This window comes from Taurulus bubalis (genome assembly GCF_910589615.1).
Source record: "Taurulus bubalis genome assembly, chromosome: 12".
In the NCBI taxonomy this organism is placed as follows: Eukaryota; Metazoa; Chordata; class Actinopteri; order Perciformes; family Cottidae; genus Taurulus; species Taurulus bubalis.
Genome location: NC_136600.1, coordinates 626116 through 644969, shown reverse-complemented (window position 1 = coordinate 644969; position 18854 = coordinate 626116). Strand labels below are relative to the sequence as shown.

At 46.7% G+C, this 18854-nt stretch overlaps 1 protein-coding gene across 1 annotated transcript in view; it reads right to left on the bottom strand.

Moving 5' to 3' along the window:
- Positions 1-2882, bottom strand: part of LOC306745180 (oxysterol-binding protein-related protein 10-like) — a gene marked incomplete at its 5' end in the record, with an annotated part of 57770 nt that extends 54888 nt beyond the window's left edge. The window contains one exon of the mRNA XM_079227932.1: positions 2647-2882. Coding sequence (XP_079084058.1) covers positions 2647-2882 — 236 coding nt within the window. The remainder of the gene's footprint in view (positions 1-2646) is intronic.
- Between the last annotated feature and the right edge of the window lie 15972 nt (positions 2883-18854).

Genomic DNA, 18854 nt, shown 5'->3' with positions numbered 1-18854 from the left:
AGAGGCCACTATGAATAATTTAAATGTGTTTTCACACAGCGATCTGTTTCCTCCGCTCTACTGCCGCTCTGTGACTGTGTGGATCCAACCAGACCTCCTCAGCAACACAAGCATAACGCAGTGTGAATCTATATCTATAACGACATGCTAACACTGCTGACACTTCAGGGCCAATGTCGCTCAATGTGCTCCAAACAAAACCACTAAATCATCACACAATCACCTGATCAGCCTTCCAATACCATTACAAATCACTGTTTCATGGTGAAAGAAGATGTTGCTGTTTGTAAACACACAGACTTCATAGTTGGCCCCGAGCAAAGGAGCGGGAGCAGCGGTGGACGAGCAAGGTAAGGAATGAATGACGAGCCGTGAATAAAGAGACCCACACCTCAGCAAACCCTGCTGGAAGGTGCTGAATTTTGAATGAATGCAGGATTCATCCGGTCCACTTTGTGAGTGGCTCAGCAGTTGCTCACTTCTGGTCTAAGAAGGAACTCTGCTGTCCTGTCGCTGCATCGCTGTCTGTTACGGTGCTCCAGCAGCACTCGTCATGCAGTGAGCCTCGTCAAGGCCAACTCAAAAGCCCCACAAAACCTCACACGGTCAATTGTTTTGCATAAAATGTGCCTGCTATTATCCACCTCATTGTGTTTCTTCACCGCAGCCCGGCGTCCGTGGGTAGCGATGTTGACTTAGCTTGATATGCTAGCTTAGTAGCTTCCATCCATCTATTATCAGCCGCTTATCCGGGTCGGGTCGCGGTGGCAGCAGGTTCAGCAGGCTGACCCAGGTTTCCCTCTCACCCGCAATCCCTCCAGCGTGTCCTGGGTCTTCCCCGCGGTCTTCTACGAGGTGGACGTCCATGCTTAGTAGCTTGACGGACCTATATCCATGCGTGTCCTCCTGGTGTTCTCATGTTTTCTTAATTTTTCCGACAAGTGCTTCATGTCCCTTACTTGCGTATCTGTCCATGCTGGACCCACGTTGATTTAAAAAAGCAAGCATGGAAAATAAAATACTGCGTTAGCACGACTGCATCCAGCAGCTAGCTTAGCCAAACCAGGCTTTTGTAGCTTAGCCGTTTGCACAGAAGCTCCAGCTGCTCCTTTCACGCGAGTCTGTTGTCTTTTGATGATGTCCGGCTGATCTGGGACCAGGTGTTTCACCTGTAGTTTCTCCACCAAAGGTCTTCTCTCAAACAGGAGGAGAGATTATACCAAGTTAGCGTTTGGTTTTCTTTGAAGAACGTGCTCGACTGTGCTCGCGCCGCTGTAATGTTGTTAAAATGGGTGCCGCGCGCCTTGTCTGCCCTGATGCGACAGAGACACGGGACCGCGCAGCCTTGGGCCAAATGAGTTTTGGCCCTCCCGGAAGTGTTTTTTAGGGCGCTGATTGGATAAATTGTACGTCATTCATTTATATCTTTAATCAGTGATTGGCTAAACTGCGTATTGGACCCGTCTTTCTTGGGCCAAATCGATCTGGCCCCAAGACGGGCAGCTCAGAGGTGCACTAGCAGCTGAGACATGCATGAGCAGAGCGAACAAGCAGGAAAAGCAGATATTTTGCGCAGATATCCTAATTTACAAATATTACTGGGTATATTCCATAGCTCAAAAACACAAATATTGACAATTTAATTAATTTAATTAATTTAATTAATATAATTATATTTTTTATAATTAATAATATTATAAAAAAATATATTTTTTGGGGGGGTTTGGGACAATTTTGTCTTATCATGGAAAAATCGTATCTGAAAAAGAGTCCCAGCTTCATAACAAACTCTCATGTGTTTCTGAGTCTAGGTCAGGTGTGTGTGTGCGTGTGTGTGTGTGGTGTGTGTGTTTGTGTGTGTGTGTGTGTGTCCGTGCGCGCTCCTCGTATGGATCCACTAGGAGAGGAGAGAGAGAGTGGGGAGAGAGAGAGAGAGAGAGAGAGAGAGTGGGGAGAGAGAGAGAGAGAGTGGGGAGAGAGAGAGAGAGAGGGGGGGGAGAGAGAGAGAGAGAGAGAGAGTGGGGAGAGAGAGAGAGAGAGAGAGTGGGGAGAGAGAGAGAGAGTGGGGAGAGAGAGAGAGAGAGAGTGGGGAGAGAGAGAGAGAGAGAGAGAGTGGGGAGAGAGAGAGAGAGAGTGAGAGAGAGAGAGAGAGAGAGAGTGGGGAGAGAGAGAGAGAGAGAGAGAGAGGGGAGTGCAGGGCTTTCCTGATCCTGATGACTCACTCAGTGTTTCCCCCGCATCTCCTCTCTGAGCCATCGAAGCAGTTCAGACTGAATGGAAGGAAACACACACACACACACACACACACACACACACACACACACACACACACACACAGGGGGGAACCGGTGGATGTGACCTGATGGTTTACTGACCCGGTCCAGATTATGGGATGTTGCCAAGAAGTAGTTTAATATTCAACGTTGGTCAAAAACAGAATATATAAATAAGGTTTTGTCAAACACTGCGGATGAATCCGATTAACTCAATATCTCAATATAAAACATTATATAACATTTAGAAAATAAAGTTTTTAAACATTCACATATGCATAACAGCGTTGGATCATATGAGTATGAGTAAGATCATATCCATCATAAACTATATGATATGAGCTAGGACATGAACACTTAGTCCGGGACCTACCTGCTCTGCCAGCCCTGCAGGGGGTTCGTGTATTTCTTCAGGACCCCCTCCAGGTGCCGCTTGCTCCGGGCCGGCTTGTGAATTGAGGGGGCCGACCCCGCGCCGCCGTCCCTGGAGGTCCCGGACCCGGATCGCTGCTCCGCCGCAGCCAGGCTGCGCGGCTGTGCGACCCGCTCCTGCTGCCTCCTAACGGGGCTCAAAGCGGGGCTCCGGTCCTGACGCGCCGGCCGGTTCATGCTGCTCGCTGCCTGGATCCGATTCCAGAGAGAGAGAGAGAGAGAGAGAGAGAGAGAGAGAGAGAGAGAGAGAGCTCCTCCAGCCTGCTGACCCTGTTTACAGACTGGAGGGATACTCTGACTGTTTCACTGCAGAGCGCGCGCTGTCTCTCTCTCGCTGTCTCTCTCTCGCTGTCCCTCTCTCGCTGTCTCTCTCTCGCTGTCCCTCTCTCTCTTTCTCTCTCCCTCTCTCTCTGTCGTCATTGCGTGTATATGTTGGGAACCCCCCGCCCCCCGGTCCGGGACTCTCCCCCAGTCGACGTCATAATCAGTGATGCAGTAAAACCTGAGAGCACCAGACTGAGGCTCCTGTATTTATTAATGCTAATTCTCTCCTGCAGGTTTGGAAACGTGTCCGTGACTGATATGATCAACAGATAGGCTATAGATAATAATATTTATATATATATATATATGTATATATATATATATATATATATATATATATATATATATACATACATACATACATATATATATATATATATATATATATATATATATATATATATATATATATATATATATATATATATATATATCATTTATTCCTCCTTTTGCATATGCTTCTTTTTTTTGAACTGATGAAACAATATATTGGAAGAATGCATGAAAAATAAATAATACAAATAATCTAGAGTATGCAACTATTACAACACATGTTTTATTGTGTGTGTAATGCTCTATACTGTGGTGATGACGTGTCAACACTCTGCAGAGCCTCATGAGTTCATATCATATTCATCATGGAAACATAACTCATAACATTACATCACCCTGTTACGTAATCTGGAGGCTGTCTTTACGTCAACATGTGTGAAAACTGTATAGTAATGCGATAGAGGCTTCTTAGTTTGCTCAACTGGGTTTAATGGATCACCGTGTGATAACGTTCACTTCCCATATAACTTCCGGTATATGCGCAAGCGCATTAGATTACCGTATATGACATCTCCCCCTCTTTTCAGTGTTATGTCAATAACATCAAAGGAACACTTTAACTTAAAATGGTCTGCACTCATCTAGAGGTCAAGTCTGTCGACTTGCTTGCAGACCCGTCCAGATCTGGTCACAGTCTGACCGGGTAAAGGGGTTGTGGGTGTTGCCACACTCTGGTTGACAGGAGCAGTACTCCCCGTGTGCTGCTGGGGTGGGCTGGGGAAAAGACACTGGTTGGAGGTGACGGCGGTTCCGCCGCAGCTCTGCTCCATGCTGCGTCCTGATGACGAAGGATCTCGGGGCGGTGCTCTCACTTGAGATCACCGCTGGCAAAGACCACGATTTTTCATGGTCTAACTTGGAGAATACAACGTCTCCTGGTTGCAGGGCAGGAAAGGGCCTGGCTCCATGACGGCGGTTGAAGTAGTGAGCCTGTTTAGCCTTTTCCCTCCCGTCCCTCTCTTTCACAGCTGTCCTGCTGGGCCATTTGGGTAGGAGATTTTTCTCCAGAGTGGGGAGTGTGGTTCTGATTTTCCTCCCCATCAACAGCTCGGCTGGACTGAAACCTGTGGTGGAGCAGGGAGTGGACCTATAGCTCATCAGAGCCATCACAGGATCTTCTTGCTTGAGAATCTTCTTTGCCGTCTGTACGGCTCTCTCTGCGTGCCCATTGGCCTGTGGATGGTGAGGGCTGGATGTGCAGTGCTTGAAGTCGAGCTGCCTCGCGCACTCCTTGAACTCCGCACTTAAAAACTGGGGTCCGTTATCGCTCACCACCTCATCTGGAATGCCAAACCTGGCGAAAACTGTTTTCAGTCTTTGGATAACTTGTGCACTTGTTGTTGTGGGCAGCTGCAGTATCTCTAGAAACCTGGAGTAATAATCTGAGATTACCAGGTAGTTGTGGTGGTTGTGCTCATTGCAATTCTCTTCCAAGGTCGCTCTGGAAGCGGTGTGGAGATGAGAGGTTCCTTCTGTTGTGTTCTTTTCAGTTCACAGCACACCTGACATGACGTCTCAAGCCTGCTTATCTCCGTAGAGAGCCCCGGCCACCACACAGATGAGCACGCTCTCTCCCTACATTTCACTAGACCCTGGTGTCCTTCGTGAATTTTCTGAAGGATCTCACCTCTCATTTGCTTTGGCACGACAATCCTGTTTCCTCTGAGGACAAGGCCACTGTGTTCTGACAGCTCTGATTTTACTTGGACGTACTCTGTCGCGTCCATGGGCACATTGCTTAAGTGTTCAGGCCATCCTTCCTTTATGAGCTTCACAACTGACATCAGTTCGGCGTCGGCTGTCGTTGCCATTCTGATTTCATCCATCTTGTTTGTAGACGCAGGGAACCCTCTACTACACTAGCAACATAGCATGCCACCTCACTGTGTGTGTCTGTCTCTGCACACGTGCTGGCCAGTGGACTGCGTGACAGGGTGTCCGCAGCGACCAGAGTTTTCCCTGGAGCATACTCTGCCACTGGATTGAATCTCATGAGCCTCATGAGGAGACGCTGACATCGTATAGGTACATTGTCCAGGCTGCGACTGTTAATGAGAGGCACAAGCGGCTTGTGGTCAGTGATTAGCTTGAACTGCTCTAGTCCATTGAGGTATCTGTCGAACTTCTCGCATGCCCACACACCAGCCAGAGCTTCCTTTTCTATTTGGGCGTAGCGTGTTTCTGCGTCGGTGAGGCGTCTGGAGCAATATGCCACAGGTTTCCACTGCTCCCCGTGGAGCTGAAGGAGTACACCCCCTAGTCCATAACTACTTGTGTCCGCTGACACAGCCGTGAACTTGCTTAAGTCATAGAAAACGAGTACTGGTGCAGTTGTCAACAGCTCCTTGATGTGTTCAAAGGCTGTTTGTTGTGCGTGGCTCCATGTCCATGTATTCTTGTCCTTCAGGAGCTCGTACAGCGGCTGTCCTACCGTTGAGAGTTTGGGGATGTATTTTCCTAGATAATTCACCATTCCAGAATCCTTCTCAACTCTTGCACGTCTGCTGGTGGTGACAGCTGCCGAATAGCTTCCACTTTGTCTGGGTCAGGCCGGATTCCGGACCGGTCAATGAGATGCCCGAGGAACCGCAGCTGACTCTGCCTGATGGAGCACTTCTCACGATTTAGCTTCAGACCAGCTGTCTCTATGCGCTGCATTACCTTTTCCAGGCGACCGTCATGCTCCTCCTTAGTGGCCCCATAGACCAGAATGTCGTCCATGAAGACCTCGACACCCTCTAGGCCCTGCAGGGTCTCCATCATCTTCCTCTGGAAGATTTCTGGTGCGCTCGTTATTCCGAACGGTAGCCGCTTAAAGTTGAATCTGCCAAATGGCGTAATGAAGGTAGTGAGCTTACAGCTGTCTGGATGCAACGGTATCTGGAAGAACCCACTGGCAGCATCGAGCGAAGAGAAGACAGTGGCCCCACTCAGCTTTGCTGCAATCTCATCAGTAGTAGGCAGGATATACTGTTCTCTTTTCACCGCCTCATTCAGCCTCTTGAGATCAACACAGATGCGGGCTTTACCTGTGCTCTTCTTCAAGACTGGCACCATGGGTGCACACCAGTCCGTGGGCTGTGTTACCTTCTCGATTATGCCATTCCTCTCCATCCTCTGGAGCTCCTCCTTGACCTTGTTCAGCATAGGGAGAGGTACGCGTCGTGCTGTGTATACAGCATATGGCTGAGCGTTGTCTTTCAACCGTATTCGCACCGGTTCAGTCTTTAATGTCCCATGCTCGCCATATGCCTGTGGATGTCCTCTGTCGCACACCGTTTCATCCACTCTCCTCACCAGATTCATTTCCACAGACAACGGTATGCTGAGTAGGTTGTTTACAGTACGTCCGCGGATGACATATGCTGTGAGTGGGTGAGTTTTTCCTTTGTAGGTTCCAGTGCTCTGGATCTGTCCTATGCACTGCAGCTCGCCGCCTGGGCTGTCCAGTGGCATATCTGCAGGCTCCAGTGGTCTTTTGGGGATGAGTGAGTGGTAGGTCTCCTCGCGGATGATGTTAACATCTTTCATCTTTACTGTGCCACGCTTTCCCACACAGTCCACATTGTCCTTTATTTCCCCCTCTGGGCTTACCGTAGTGGCTTGGGTATTTGCTGCGCTCGTGAGTGACTTCCTGTATCACCCCCATTGTCTCTCCTTGCATGCTGACTTGCGAAGCAACTTCCTCGACTGCCTGACTGTCTCTATAGTCAGCGGTAGCGTCAGGTCCTTCGTCAGCTGCAACTTCCGTGACGCGTCTTTGTCGAGTATTCCCACTACGATCCGGTCGCGGATGTTCTCATCTCAGCTCGCGCCGAATTCGCAATGCTCCGCCAGCTCGTACAAAGCCCTGATAAAAGTCTCAGCTTTCTCTCCCAGTCTTTGCGTGCGCAGATGGAAACATGCACGTTCCTGTATTACGTTCCTTCTCGGCACAAAGTACTCGTCGAACTTTGCAAGCACCCAAACAAAATCATCTACGTGTCCCTCTTCGGCAAACGCAAACGAACGGAAGTTCTCCGACTCGCTTCCCATTGCGTATATCAGACTGCTGACCTGCACGGCGACATCTTCTTTGTCCAGTTTAGTGGCGGTTCTGAATCTTACAAAACGCTGCTTCCACTCCGGCCATTCTCCTGGCTTATCGAAGGAAAAGTTCGTCGGGGGATTGAACTTTGCCATGACTCCGCTTTTACTTCTGACAACATGTAAAGTAATGCGATAGAGGCTTCTTAGTTTGTTCATGCATAACGTTCACTTCCCGTATAACTTCCGGTATATGTGCAAGCGCATTAGATTACCGTATATGACAAAAACGACAGGCTTGTTAATGCCATGACATCATCAGAAGAGGACGCAGCCCCACACGCACGCGCCAGCCGGCGGGAGGAGTCACAAGAGCGCGTAGAGCGCAGCAGCATCCCGATGGCCGACCTGCTGGTCTACATGGTCCCCCACCAGTTCATCCGGGACCTCTGCAACTAGATGGTGGATTGCGTCTCCGCCACGCACATTAAGGTCTGGTCCTCTGACTCACAATAGTCTACACAACAACAAACACACGTGGCACAGGTAGGCAGCTCGTGCAGGAGCACTTATTGCGTCATTGGGAACCTTGATAGAATAAAACTTTTGGGAACATAACCGCTGCATTTGCAGGAATATTTGAATCTGTTTAAAAGTGAAACATTGAGTTCATCAGTATGTGTTTGTGTGTTCCTCGTGCTGACACAATGGAGTTCAGCACCATGGACAGTTCCCTAGTCACCAGGAAGCAGGCTGCGGTTCCTAGATGATCTAATGGTGAACAGCCTTCATCATCATCATCGTCATGAGGGCTACATGGTGACCCTGGATAAAAAATACTCTTGCAGAGGCATGAACATCTAGACTAGACTAGACCAGACTAGACCAGACTCGTGTGTGTGAGAGTGTGAGTGTGTGAGGCAAGGCAAGGCAAGTTTACTTGTATAGCACATTTCAACAACAAGGCGATTCAAAGTGCTTCACATATTTCTCTGACTGGTGTATGAATGCATAGACAGATTAATATATATATATAATACACATAAATAAACAGCGTTTTGTAAAGGATTTATTGAGGTAAGTGTTTTGAACAGGCATCGGCACGTAGCACCAACTTTCACTTTCACTCTTGTCCTCGCTACGTGTCCTCGCTACGTGTCCTCGCTACGTGTCCTCGCTACATGTCCTCGCTACGTGTCCTCGCTACGTGTCCTCGCTACGTGTCCTCTCTACGTGTCCTCGCTACGTGTCCTCGCTACGTGTCCTCGCTAAGTGTCCTCGCTACGTGTCCTCGCTAAGTGTCCTCGCTACGTGTCCTCGCTACATGTCCTCGCTACGTGTCCTCGCTACGTGTCCTCGCTACGTGTCCTCGCTACGTGTCCTCGCTACGTGTCCTCGCTACGTGTCCTCTCTACGTGTCCTCGCTACGTGTCCTCGCTACGTGTCCTCGCTAAGTGTCCTCGCTACGTGTCCTCGCTAAGTGTCCTCGCTACGTGTCCTCGCTACATGTCCTCGCTACGTGTCCTCGCTAAGTGTCCTCGCTACGTGTCCTCACTAAGTGTCCTCGCTAGAGATGAGTGTCGTTTGTTTTTTTCCGATACCGGTGCTAAAACGATACTTTAAAAACGATACCGGTGCCTGAACCGATACTTTAAAAAACAGAGCACAAAACGATGATTGACGACATTAAAGAAAGGCTTTTTTTTATTGCCAATGCAAATTTATTTCTTCAAATTGAACAATATATTAACTGTTTAAAGTATACTATAAATACAAATACATACAAAACACTTGACTTCAAACTACAGCTTAAAACTTTTTAACTTCAAACGATAAACAGTATATTAATTAAAGAACAGGTGGCCTGATTGGGACCGTGTGCAACAGAACTCCACTCAGAAACTGTTGGATTCTACAAACTCTGCTGCTTTACTGGACTACACGTTGTCACGTTGTGAGGGTTGTTGTGTCTTGGGGTTTGGTCTCGTAACTTCCTGTTTTATTTTGAAGCCTAACTCTCCTCTCGTTTCAGGTCACTTGCCCTTCCTCATGTGTCACCGTCTGATTGTTGCCACCTGTTCCCCATTACCCTCATGTGCTTATAGTCTGCGCTTCCCCTTTGTCTTGTGCCAAAGTGTTTGTCCTTGTCCGTGCGCCTAACCCCGTATCCACAGTCCTAGTTGTTTTTTCCAAGTTTTTGTGCTTCGCCACGTAAGTTGTTTTTCTGTTTCCTCCTTCGGGAGCGTTTTATGTTTAAGGATTTAGTGAGAGAGTTGTTTTCATAGCCCAATGGTTTTGTCACTCTTCAAAGAGGATCAAAAAAACAATAAAATGCGCTTGTACGTATATCCTCTGCATCTGGGTCCTGCTTTTAGTCCAGGCCTGACCCACGTCATCATTAATATCAACTGGAAGAGATTTTCGGAACCAGACGGAGCTGCTCTTGAAATCACAAACACCAAATTAACCGAGGAACAAACACGTCTCCTAATAATTTCACTTTGTGTCGCGGCTTGGAGCGTTTCTCATCCAGATTCCAGCGTTTAAAACAAAGATTCCTCCACGAGGTTTGGTGGAGAACACGGAGCGTTTCTCTCTCGGTTGCATGTTTGAGGATGATGGTTCACTCGCACCTCGTGTGGAGCCTGAACACAAACTGTCAATCCTGCTGTGTGTTAGCTCTGTTAGTAGTTAGCTTCGTTAGCTGTTAGCTTCTTCAGCAGTCAATGACTGTATGAAAAATATATTTGTATTAATGAGCGCAGGAGATATGAGGCTGAGGGTTCCCATTGTCAAAGCAGCTGTGGACAGACAGACGGGCACAGAGGCTCACGCACACACACATGCACATCGTCTCCCTGCAGAGGATATAATAATATCCAATCATATGATGTGTGCGTGTTATGAAGAAAAGTGCATATTCTGCTAAATGTGGACTTATTTGAATGAGTCTGATTTTAAATGCATTGAACTATCAAGAGCTTTTCTTTAGTAAACGGTTGAAAGGTTATTAATGAGTTTTGGAATCTCATCTCCACATGAAGTGTTGAGCTGTGTCTGGATGCTAGTGTTCAGCTGCAGAGAGCACGGTTTCTATTTTAGGAAGGGGATTAAAAATAAATGGAGGGTGAGTCATGCTCTGTCTGTTTAATCATTTTAAAATGATTCTGTTTGAAGAGTTCTTTGACAACATTTACTGTTCATACGATGCTTAATATCTTAAAAATTATGTGTGTGTGTGTGTGTGAGAGAGAATGATTTGACCCTCTATGATGTTCAGATGGTCCGGAGGATGTTTTTTTGTTTTGGCCACCAAACTGCTCGGGTAGGGAACTAACCTAAAGGCCTCCGGGCAGTGTTCCCTCTAAGCTGTGCGCGGCCAGTCGAAGTGGCCGCGCAATAGATTTTTCAGACCGCACAAATGATTTTTTTTTCAGGGGTTAAAAATCTTTTTTGCGCCAGTGTTTCTGAGATAGGAGTGAGCCATCTCCACAATAATAAGATCTTTGATGTGCCGTGTCGAGTCTTCTTGGCCAATCAGCGTCCCGTTTCTCGACATGCGCTCTCTGTACCTCTGCTAGCGCTCTGCCTCCGTTAGCACCCCCCACCCCGCTGTCCTCCTCCGGGCGCCAGGAGTGAAGCTCGCCCAGAGCGCCACATGAGCTCGGGCCGGCGCTGTTTAGGCTCCTCTTGGCGGGCCCTGCTCCAGCAGCTATAGGCTACCATGGCGAAAAGAAAGGCAGAGCAGGCGCCCCAGAAAAAGGTCTGTCTAACATTTAACATGAGTGGCTAGATGAAATAGTCCAAACTGACACAGGTAGGATGGAACTTTCAGACATATTTAAATATGAAGTTATTAAATTGTTTATATTGGCTACCTTTAGGAAAAATGACACCATGTCAATTTAATAGGCCTATAATTATTGTTAAGCGCTGCATTAGCATTTTTCTTTCAATGAAGTTCCACTTAAATGTTGTACCTGCTGAGAAATGACTAAACACCTTTTGATACTTTTATTTTTTATATATATCATTATCAGTCATAACCAGTGAACCAGTCATAACCTCCCCTTATTGAAGTTCAACGAAGATCCTTTAAGTTCAACTAAACTGGTAAAACACCATCATTAAAATGTTCCCAAAGTCCAGCCATTATAAAGGATATTGAATAAATATCAACCTTGTATACATATTGATGCATTTGCTGTCATCTCTTTGAATCCCCTATGGCTAACGCAGGCTTGTGGTCATTTTCGGCAGGTCGCGTGGTTGAGAATTGCTCACAGTGCTGAAATGTGGTCTCCACCTCGATCTATGAACTGGCACGTTGGGGCCCATCGGTTCTCCGGCAGGCTTCCTGGTGCTGACCGCCCTCCTTTGACTGTCTCCATCCTCCCTCCCCAGGTTCCCTCTGTTCACAGCGGTCTACCAGATCTGCTTCGAGGGGAAGCCGGTCTGAGAGACGATCTCCTGCCTGCAGAGTCACTCGGAGCACATGTGATCACCCGGTGGGTCCTCACAGGTCCGGGGGAAGGATTCCCTCAGCATGTTCACACCGAGGTTCAGCATTGTGTCCTTTATCAACTCAAGTTAGGCTGATGTGGAAGAAGGAAGTCTCCAGAGTTCCAGCAGTGTTTTATTTGCGCTGGGTGGAGGGAAAGAGATCTGCAGAGAGTCGGCCCTCTCCCGGTGCCGGCTCTCACCTCCTTGAGGTGCATTCTCACTCCTTCCCAGTTGTCACCACAGTCTTTAAGCAGCATCTGTTATAAGAACCAAGCAGAACCCTCAACCTTCAAAAGGATCAGGAGCAGACCACCATATGGTAGCCTGCAGCTTGTAACACGCAGAAGGAGGTGTGGTTATCACCCGACTGTAGTTTGGATTAGGGGCTGAGCGACATGGAGAAAATCACATATCACTATATTTATGACATTGATTGGCCATTTTTAAACAATATTTACACAATGAGATTTTTGATAAGTGATCATCAGTGATGTGGATAGTGACCGTGTGGGTAAGGGAACCTTTAAAAGCAGAAGAAGTACCGCACACATCAAACCAATGACTTGTGACTCTTTATTACAACCTGGATCTCTTTTAGTTTTCTATGGTTTTAAGTGTGCGAGGAGAAGTTCAGAAATGTGAGCCGTCAGACAAACAGTTCAATTCACTATACAATCTGTACTCGTATGACCTCCTCTGACCTTTGACCCTCACATCAGAACAGGAAGAACGCTCCCAAAAAAACCTTTAAGAGGAGAAGGGCAGAAAGTTCAGGACGGCATCAGAGGAGGATCCTCTGAGGATGGACAGAAGTTCTTCTTTCCTGTTGGTGAGCAACAACATGCTGAAAGTGCCCGTCTGAATGTCCGACTGCTGCTGGTGTGTGTGTATATATGTATATATATATATATATATATGTATGTGTATATGTATATATGTGTGTATCTATCTATCTATCTATCTATCTCACGGCCGAAAGAGTTCACGATAATGACATTATCGCGACATCTAGGTGGAGGAGGAGCTTATAACCGGATATATAAAGTGATGTCAGAGGTCCCATGATAATATCATTTGAGTGTTTAGTTTCTTTAATATCAGGATTATCGTCAGTACATCGCTACCCTTTGCAAACATTTCCAGGGCCCTGATTCTCGTACCTGGTTACTGAGTTAGCGGCTAATTGTCAGGCTAAGATGACGTAGGTCAGGCTTTTCGGTTCGTCGAAGCAAGCTTAGATAAATCACCATAGCAACACATCCAGAAATGTAAACCTGCTCCCGGGCAGGCTAACTGAACTTCACTGGATAAGCTGGACACTCCCACGGACAAAAAAGGCAGCTTCTTCCTCATTGATGAAGGAGCGATATTAGTTTTATAGGGAGAGAGTTCTTTCCAGGATCCATCCTTTACATCATCATGACTTCCTGTACGCGGCGATATAGATTTTGCCGGCAAGAAATAATTTATTTAGAGAGCTTCTCGAGCCGCGGACACTGATCACCACAGACGCAGCTGATCGTCTCAGACACAGACTGTCAGCCGCTGCATGACGCTGTTAAGTTTATTTAGCTCTTAAGAAACTTATGGATGTGATGAAAGCATCATAATTATATGACAGTGTTATTAGTACACCATACATATCATTATTGTAGAACATGATTAAGGTGATCGTGATGAGAATACAGAGAATCACACACAATGTATTTTCACTGCTTCAATTGATTGAATTTCTGATTATGAATAATGCATACATACTGATCCGCCCATACACATATTCACACTCATATACACACATATAGTACATGATTCATACGTGCATACAGTACATATATCCTCATAAGTATATATTTATTCGTAAATATAATCTGATTGATTTGGGTGATGAAGCACTTCAAATTAGCCGATACATTTTCCCAACACTGACGCATTTAACTTGTCTGATATATTTAGACGCTTATGTCTCTCAGAGGGGGCGGAGTTAAAGTTGCGTTCATGGCAACAATGTTGCAAAAACGTTGGAATATTCGCACCGCGTTTGCTGTGAATGACTTTGACTTCCTCATATGCCTTCATGTTCATCTCCTGCTTCTCAGCAGAGGAATAAAAAGAGGTTCCTCTGAGTTTATTGTCCATTGTACTGTTAGAACATGGTGGTGTCAGTGCTCCATTATTATCCTTCTGAAGAGGAGCGGCGCATTTATCAGATGACTGACGTCTGGCTAGAATGAACGAGACGTTTCAGCGGATCAGCCGTGAAGAAACCCAGACAGCCTGATGTCAATCATCTCGCTCATTTAAGATGGAGATTAGGACATTTGCTTGACTTTGTTTAGCCAGGTACGAAGAACACCCCCCAGGTTTGTGACCGAACATTTGAAATGGAAAGTGTTATTAATTGAAAATGTTATTGTGGCTTCATAAGAAAATACCAGCAGGCGACCTCTGACCTGCAGGACAGAACAGCAGAGGGACAGTGTGTTATGACCTCACAGGATTTGTATACACATAGATGTTGTCAGGATAAGATGACGTAGGTCAGGCTTTTCGGTTTCTCGAAGCAAGCTTAGATAAATCACCATAGCAACACAGCCAAAAATGTAAACCTGCTCCCTGGCAGGCTGACTGAAATTTACTGGATAAACTGGACACTCCCACGGACAAAAACGGCAGCTCACCTCCTCATTGGTGAAGGAGCGATATTATATTAGGCTCGTTCGAGATGAATCGATTGCCGGCGATCAGCGCGCAATGCATGCTGGTTAGATTTGTGTCCGACTTGCTCTGACGTCATGCACACGTAATCAACGATACTCTCACGAGATCAAGCCGGCCATCGATTTTTGAGCCAGCCGCTGCAGTAGATCTCCACAGACTGCGTGGCCCAGTGCATGATGGGAAACGCCTGCTGTCCCACATCAGAGAGCTGATTGGCTCTTAGATCTGACAGCAAACACCACGTGTTGGAGAAAATCCTTATGTTATGTGTAGTTGGAATACTTAACGCTGGATTGTTGACTATTAGTCTCATGTTTGATCTAAAAACATTTGTGTGGTTGATAAAACAAAATTGTATTTATATAACACACATCAAAATGAGTAGTAATGTATTTCACAGGCAGACATCAAAAGACCAAAGGATGCAGCTACACACACATTTCTACATAAATATATATTTACAAACACATGAATAAATCCTAACGATCTGTAGACAAAAGTTCGGAACTAACAGGAAGTACTTTTTTTCTGTGACTTCCTGTGTCTACTTTGAAGGCAGCCTAAAACTGTCCGACTTGATCGCAGGTTATTGACTCCGCCTCCTGCTGGGCCGCTGCTCTCTGGACTCCAGAACAGGCGCAGCTCTAACGAACGAGCCTACTAGTTTTACAGGGAGAGTTCTTTCAGATCGCCAAGATCCGTCCTCACATCATCATGACTTCCTGTACGCAGCGCAATAGATTCTGCCGGCAAGGAATCATTTATTTAGAGAGCTTCTCGAGCCGCGGACATTGATCACCACAGACGCAGCTGATCGTCTCAGACAGTCCGGAAAGTTGGAAAGAGATTCACAGATTCGGACTTCCCGGATCAATAACTCTTTCGCTAAACGGTGTTAAAACACAAACGATACCTCTCTGTAATCGTAGTGACGCAGACAACAAGCTACAACCTTCAATTTATAAAAACGGGTCGTTCTCCGAGCTGTACGGATAACGCTGGTCTCTGTGCAGCCGGCTGTGAGACGAGTGCGCGGGCCGCAGGGCGCAGGGCGCAGGGCCGCAGGGCCGCAGGGCGCAGGGGCGCAGGGCCGCAGGGCGCAGGGCCGCAGGGCGCAGGGCCCGTCTGCAAAGTGCAATGCAGAAAATACATACTACAAATATTCAATGACTTCACTATTATGAATTGTAGCATTACCAAAATCATGTCCTGCATCATCGGGCTCCCCCTTGTTGTACTACAGTTGTCCTTTTGAAGAAATATCATTTATATGAATTTGTATTACTATTTAATTAATATTCTATAGCGTCACATTAAAGTCTAAAATGACAAATCTTTTACAATATCAATGGGCTCATACCCTGTTTTACTACAACAGCTATATTGATGATGTGCATTTGCATACATTTAAATAACTTAATTATAATGCAGTGTAGACATCCTGTTCAACCACCAGGAATCCTGTGTTAGTAACGCTACAATACTTTTTTCAGAAGATCTCTTTTAATGATCTCAGTTTGGGTTTTAGGACGAAGTGTAGTGGCACCAAATTTGTCGTCAGTCACCAGGATATCTGATGATTATGCAAAACTACCGTGTTTGTAAGATTGTTTGCTTAATTTGGATTAATTTGAACCAAAATGTGTTTAGCAACAGGTGCCCTATTTGCTTTCCAGAATATTAGTTAAGTAGCTCTTTCTTGTATTAATATACAGACTCAAGTACACCAAACATCTTATATTAACAAAATGCTTCTGAGACATTTGACACAGTAGCCATTATTTAAAGTCTGTTAGTATCTGTGACCGTATTGAATATTAATTGCAATTAAATATTTCCATCCATCCATCCATTATCAGCCGCTTATCCGGGGTCGGGTCGCGGTGGCAGCAGGTCCATCAGGCCGACCCAGGCTTCCCTCTCACCCGCAACACTTTCCAGCTCATTCTGGGATCCCGAGGCGTTCCAAGGCCAGCCGGGAGATATAATCCCTCCAGCGTGTCCTCGGTCTTTCCCGGGGTCTCCTACCAGCTGGACGTGCCTGGAAAACCTCTAATGGGAGGCGTCCAGGAGGCATCCTGACTAGATGCTGAACCACCTCAGCTGACTCTTTTCGACACGAAGGAGCAGCGACTCGACTCCAAGCTCCCTCCTGATGTCCGAGCTCCTTACCCTATCTCTAAGGGTGAGCCCGGCCACCCTGCGGAGGAAGCTCATTTCGGCCGCTTGTATCCGAGATCTCGTTCTTTCGGTCACGACCCAGAGTTCGTGACCATAGGTGAGCTTTGGAACATAGACCGACCAGTAAATGGAGAGCTTCGCCTTCCAGCTCAGCTCCTCTTCACCAAGACGGACCGGTACAGCGCCTGTTTTACTGCTGCAGCCGCACCGATCCGTCTGTCGATCTCCCGCTCCACCTTACCCTCACTCGTGAACAAGACCCCGAGATACTTGAACTCCTTCGCTTGGGGTAGGCAGTTTGTCCCCACCTGGAGGGAGCAATCCACCGGTTTCCGGCAGAGCACCATAGCCTCAGATTTGGAGGCGCTAACTCTCATCCCTGCCACTTCACACTCGGCTGCAAAACGCCCCAGTGAATGCTGGAGGTCACAGTCCGAGGAGGCAAACAGGACCACATCATCCGCGAACAGCAGAGAGGCGATCCCGAGACCCCCGAACCGGATCCTCTCCGCCCCCTGGCTGCGCCTAGATATCCTGTCCATGAAGGTCACGAACAGGACCGGTGATAAAGGGCAGCCCTGGCGGAGGCCAACACCCACCGGGAACGTGTCTGACTTATTACCGAGGATACGAACACAGCTCCTACTGCAGGCGTACAGAGACCGGATGGCCCGTGCCAACGGGTCCGGCACCCCATACTCCCGCAGCACCCCCCACAAAAACCCCAGAGGGACCCGGTCGAAAGCCTTCTCCAGGTCTACAAAGCACATGTAGACTGGTTGGGCGAACTCCCAGGACCCCTCCAGTAGTCTTGCGAGGGTAAAGAGCTGGTCCACTGTTCCACGACCGGGACGGAATCCGCACTGTTCGTCTTGAATCTGAGGTTCGACAAGCGGTCGGAGCCTCCCTTCCAGCACCCCGGCATAAGCTTTTCCCGCTTTTTAAATATTAATAAAATCATATTTCTTCAAAAGGACAACTGTAGTACAGCAAGGGGGAGCCCACTGATCTAGGACATGATTTGTGTCTTTTTAAACTGTATTACTGTGACGCTATAGCATATTAATAAAAATTCATAGAAAACATATTTCTTCAAAAGGACAACTGTCGTACAATAAGGGAGAGCCCAATGATCTAGGACAGGATTTGTCTTTTTAAACTGTATTACTGTGACACTATAGCATATTAATAAAAAATCATAGAAATTATATTTCTTTAAAAAGACAACTAGTTGTTGTGTATTGTTATTCAATTGTGTTTGTTCCCTCTGGGGCATCCGTAGTGCCCCACTGTTAACCCGTGTAGAATGCTGGGTATTTTGTCCTGTGAACGATTCAGTAAAGAAATGCACGTTATTTGAAACCACCGTGTCATCTTATTAGTTATGAGTATAGAGTGTGCTCTATAACAGTAGTACATCAAGGGGGATCCCAATGATGTAGGAACTGATTTTTGTCTTTTTAAACTGTATTACTGTGACGCTATAGCATATTAATATTAATGAAATATTAATAAAAAAAATCAAAGAAATCATATTTCTTCAAAAGGACAACTGTAGTACAACAAGGGGAGCCCATTGCTGTATGACATTATTTTGGCAATGCTATAATTCATAAAAGTGAAGTCAGTGAATATTTTTGTAGTATGTATTTTCTGCATCGGGGTTCACGGCAACAATGTTGCAAAAACGTTGGAATATTCGCAACGCGTTTGCTGTGAATGACTACGGTACTGACTTCCTCATATGCCTTCATGATCATCTCCTGCTTCTCAGCAGATGAATAAAAAGAGGTTCCTCTGGTGTCAGTGCTCCATTATTATCCTTCTGAAGAGGAGCGGCGCATTTATCAGATGACTGACGTCTGGCTAGAATGAACGAGACGTTTCAGCGGATCAGCCGTGAAGAAACCCAGACAGCCTGATGTCAATCATCTCGCTCATTTAAGATGGAGATGAGGACATTTGCTTGACTTTGTTTAGCCAGGTACGAGGAACAGGGCCCAGCAGCAGTGTGAGGTCTTCGAGCAGCGGCCTGTCCGCATGTTGTCCTGCGTGTTGCGCAAC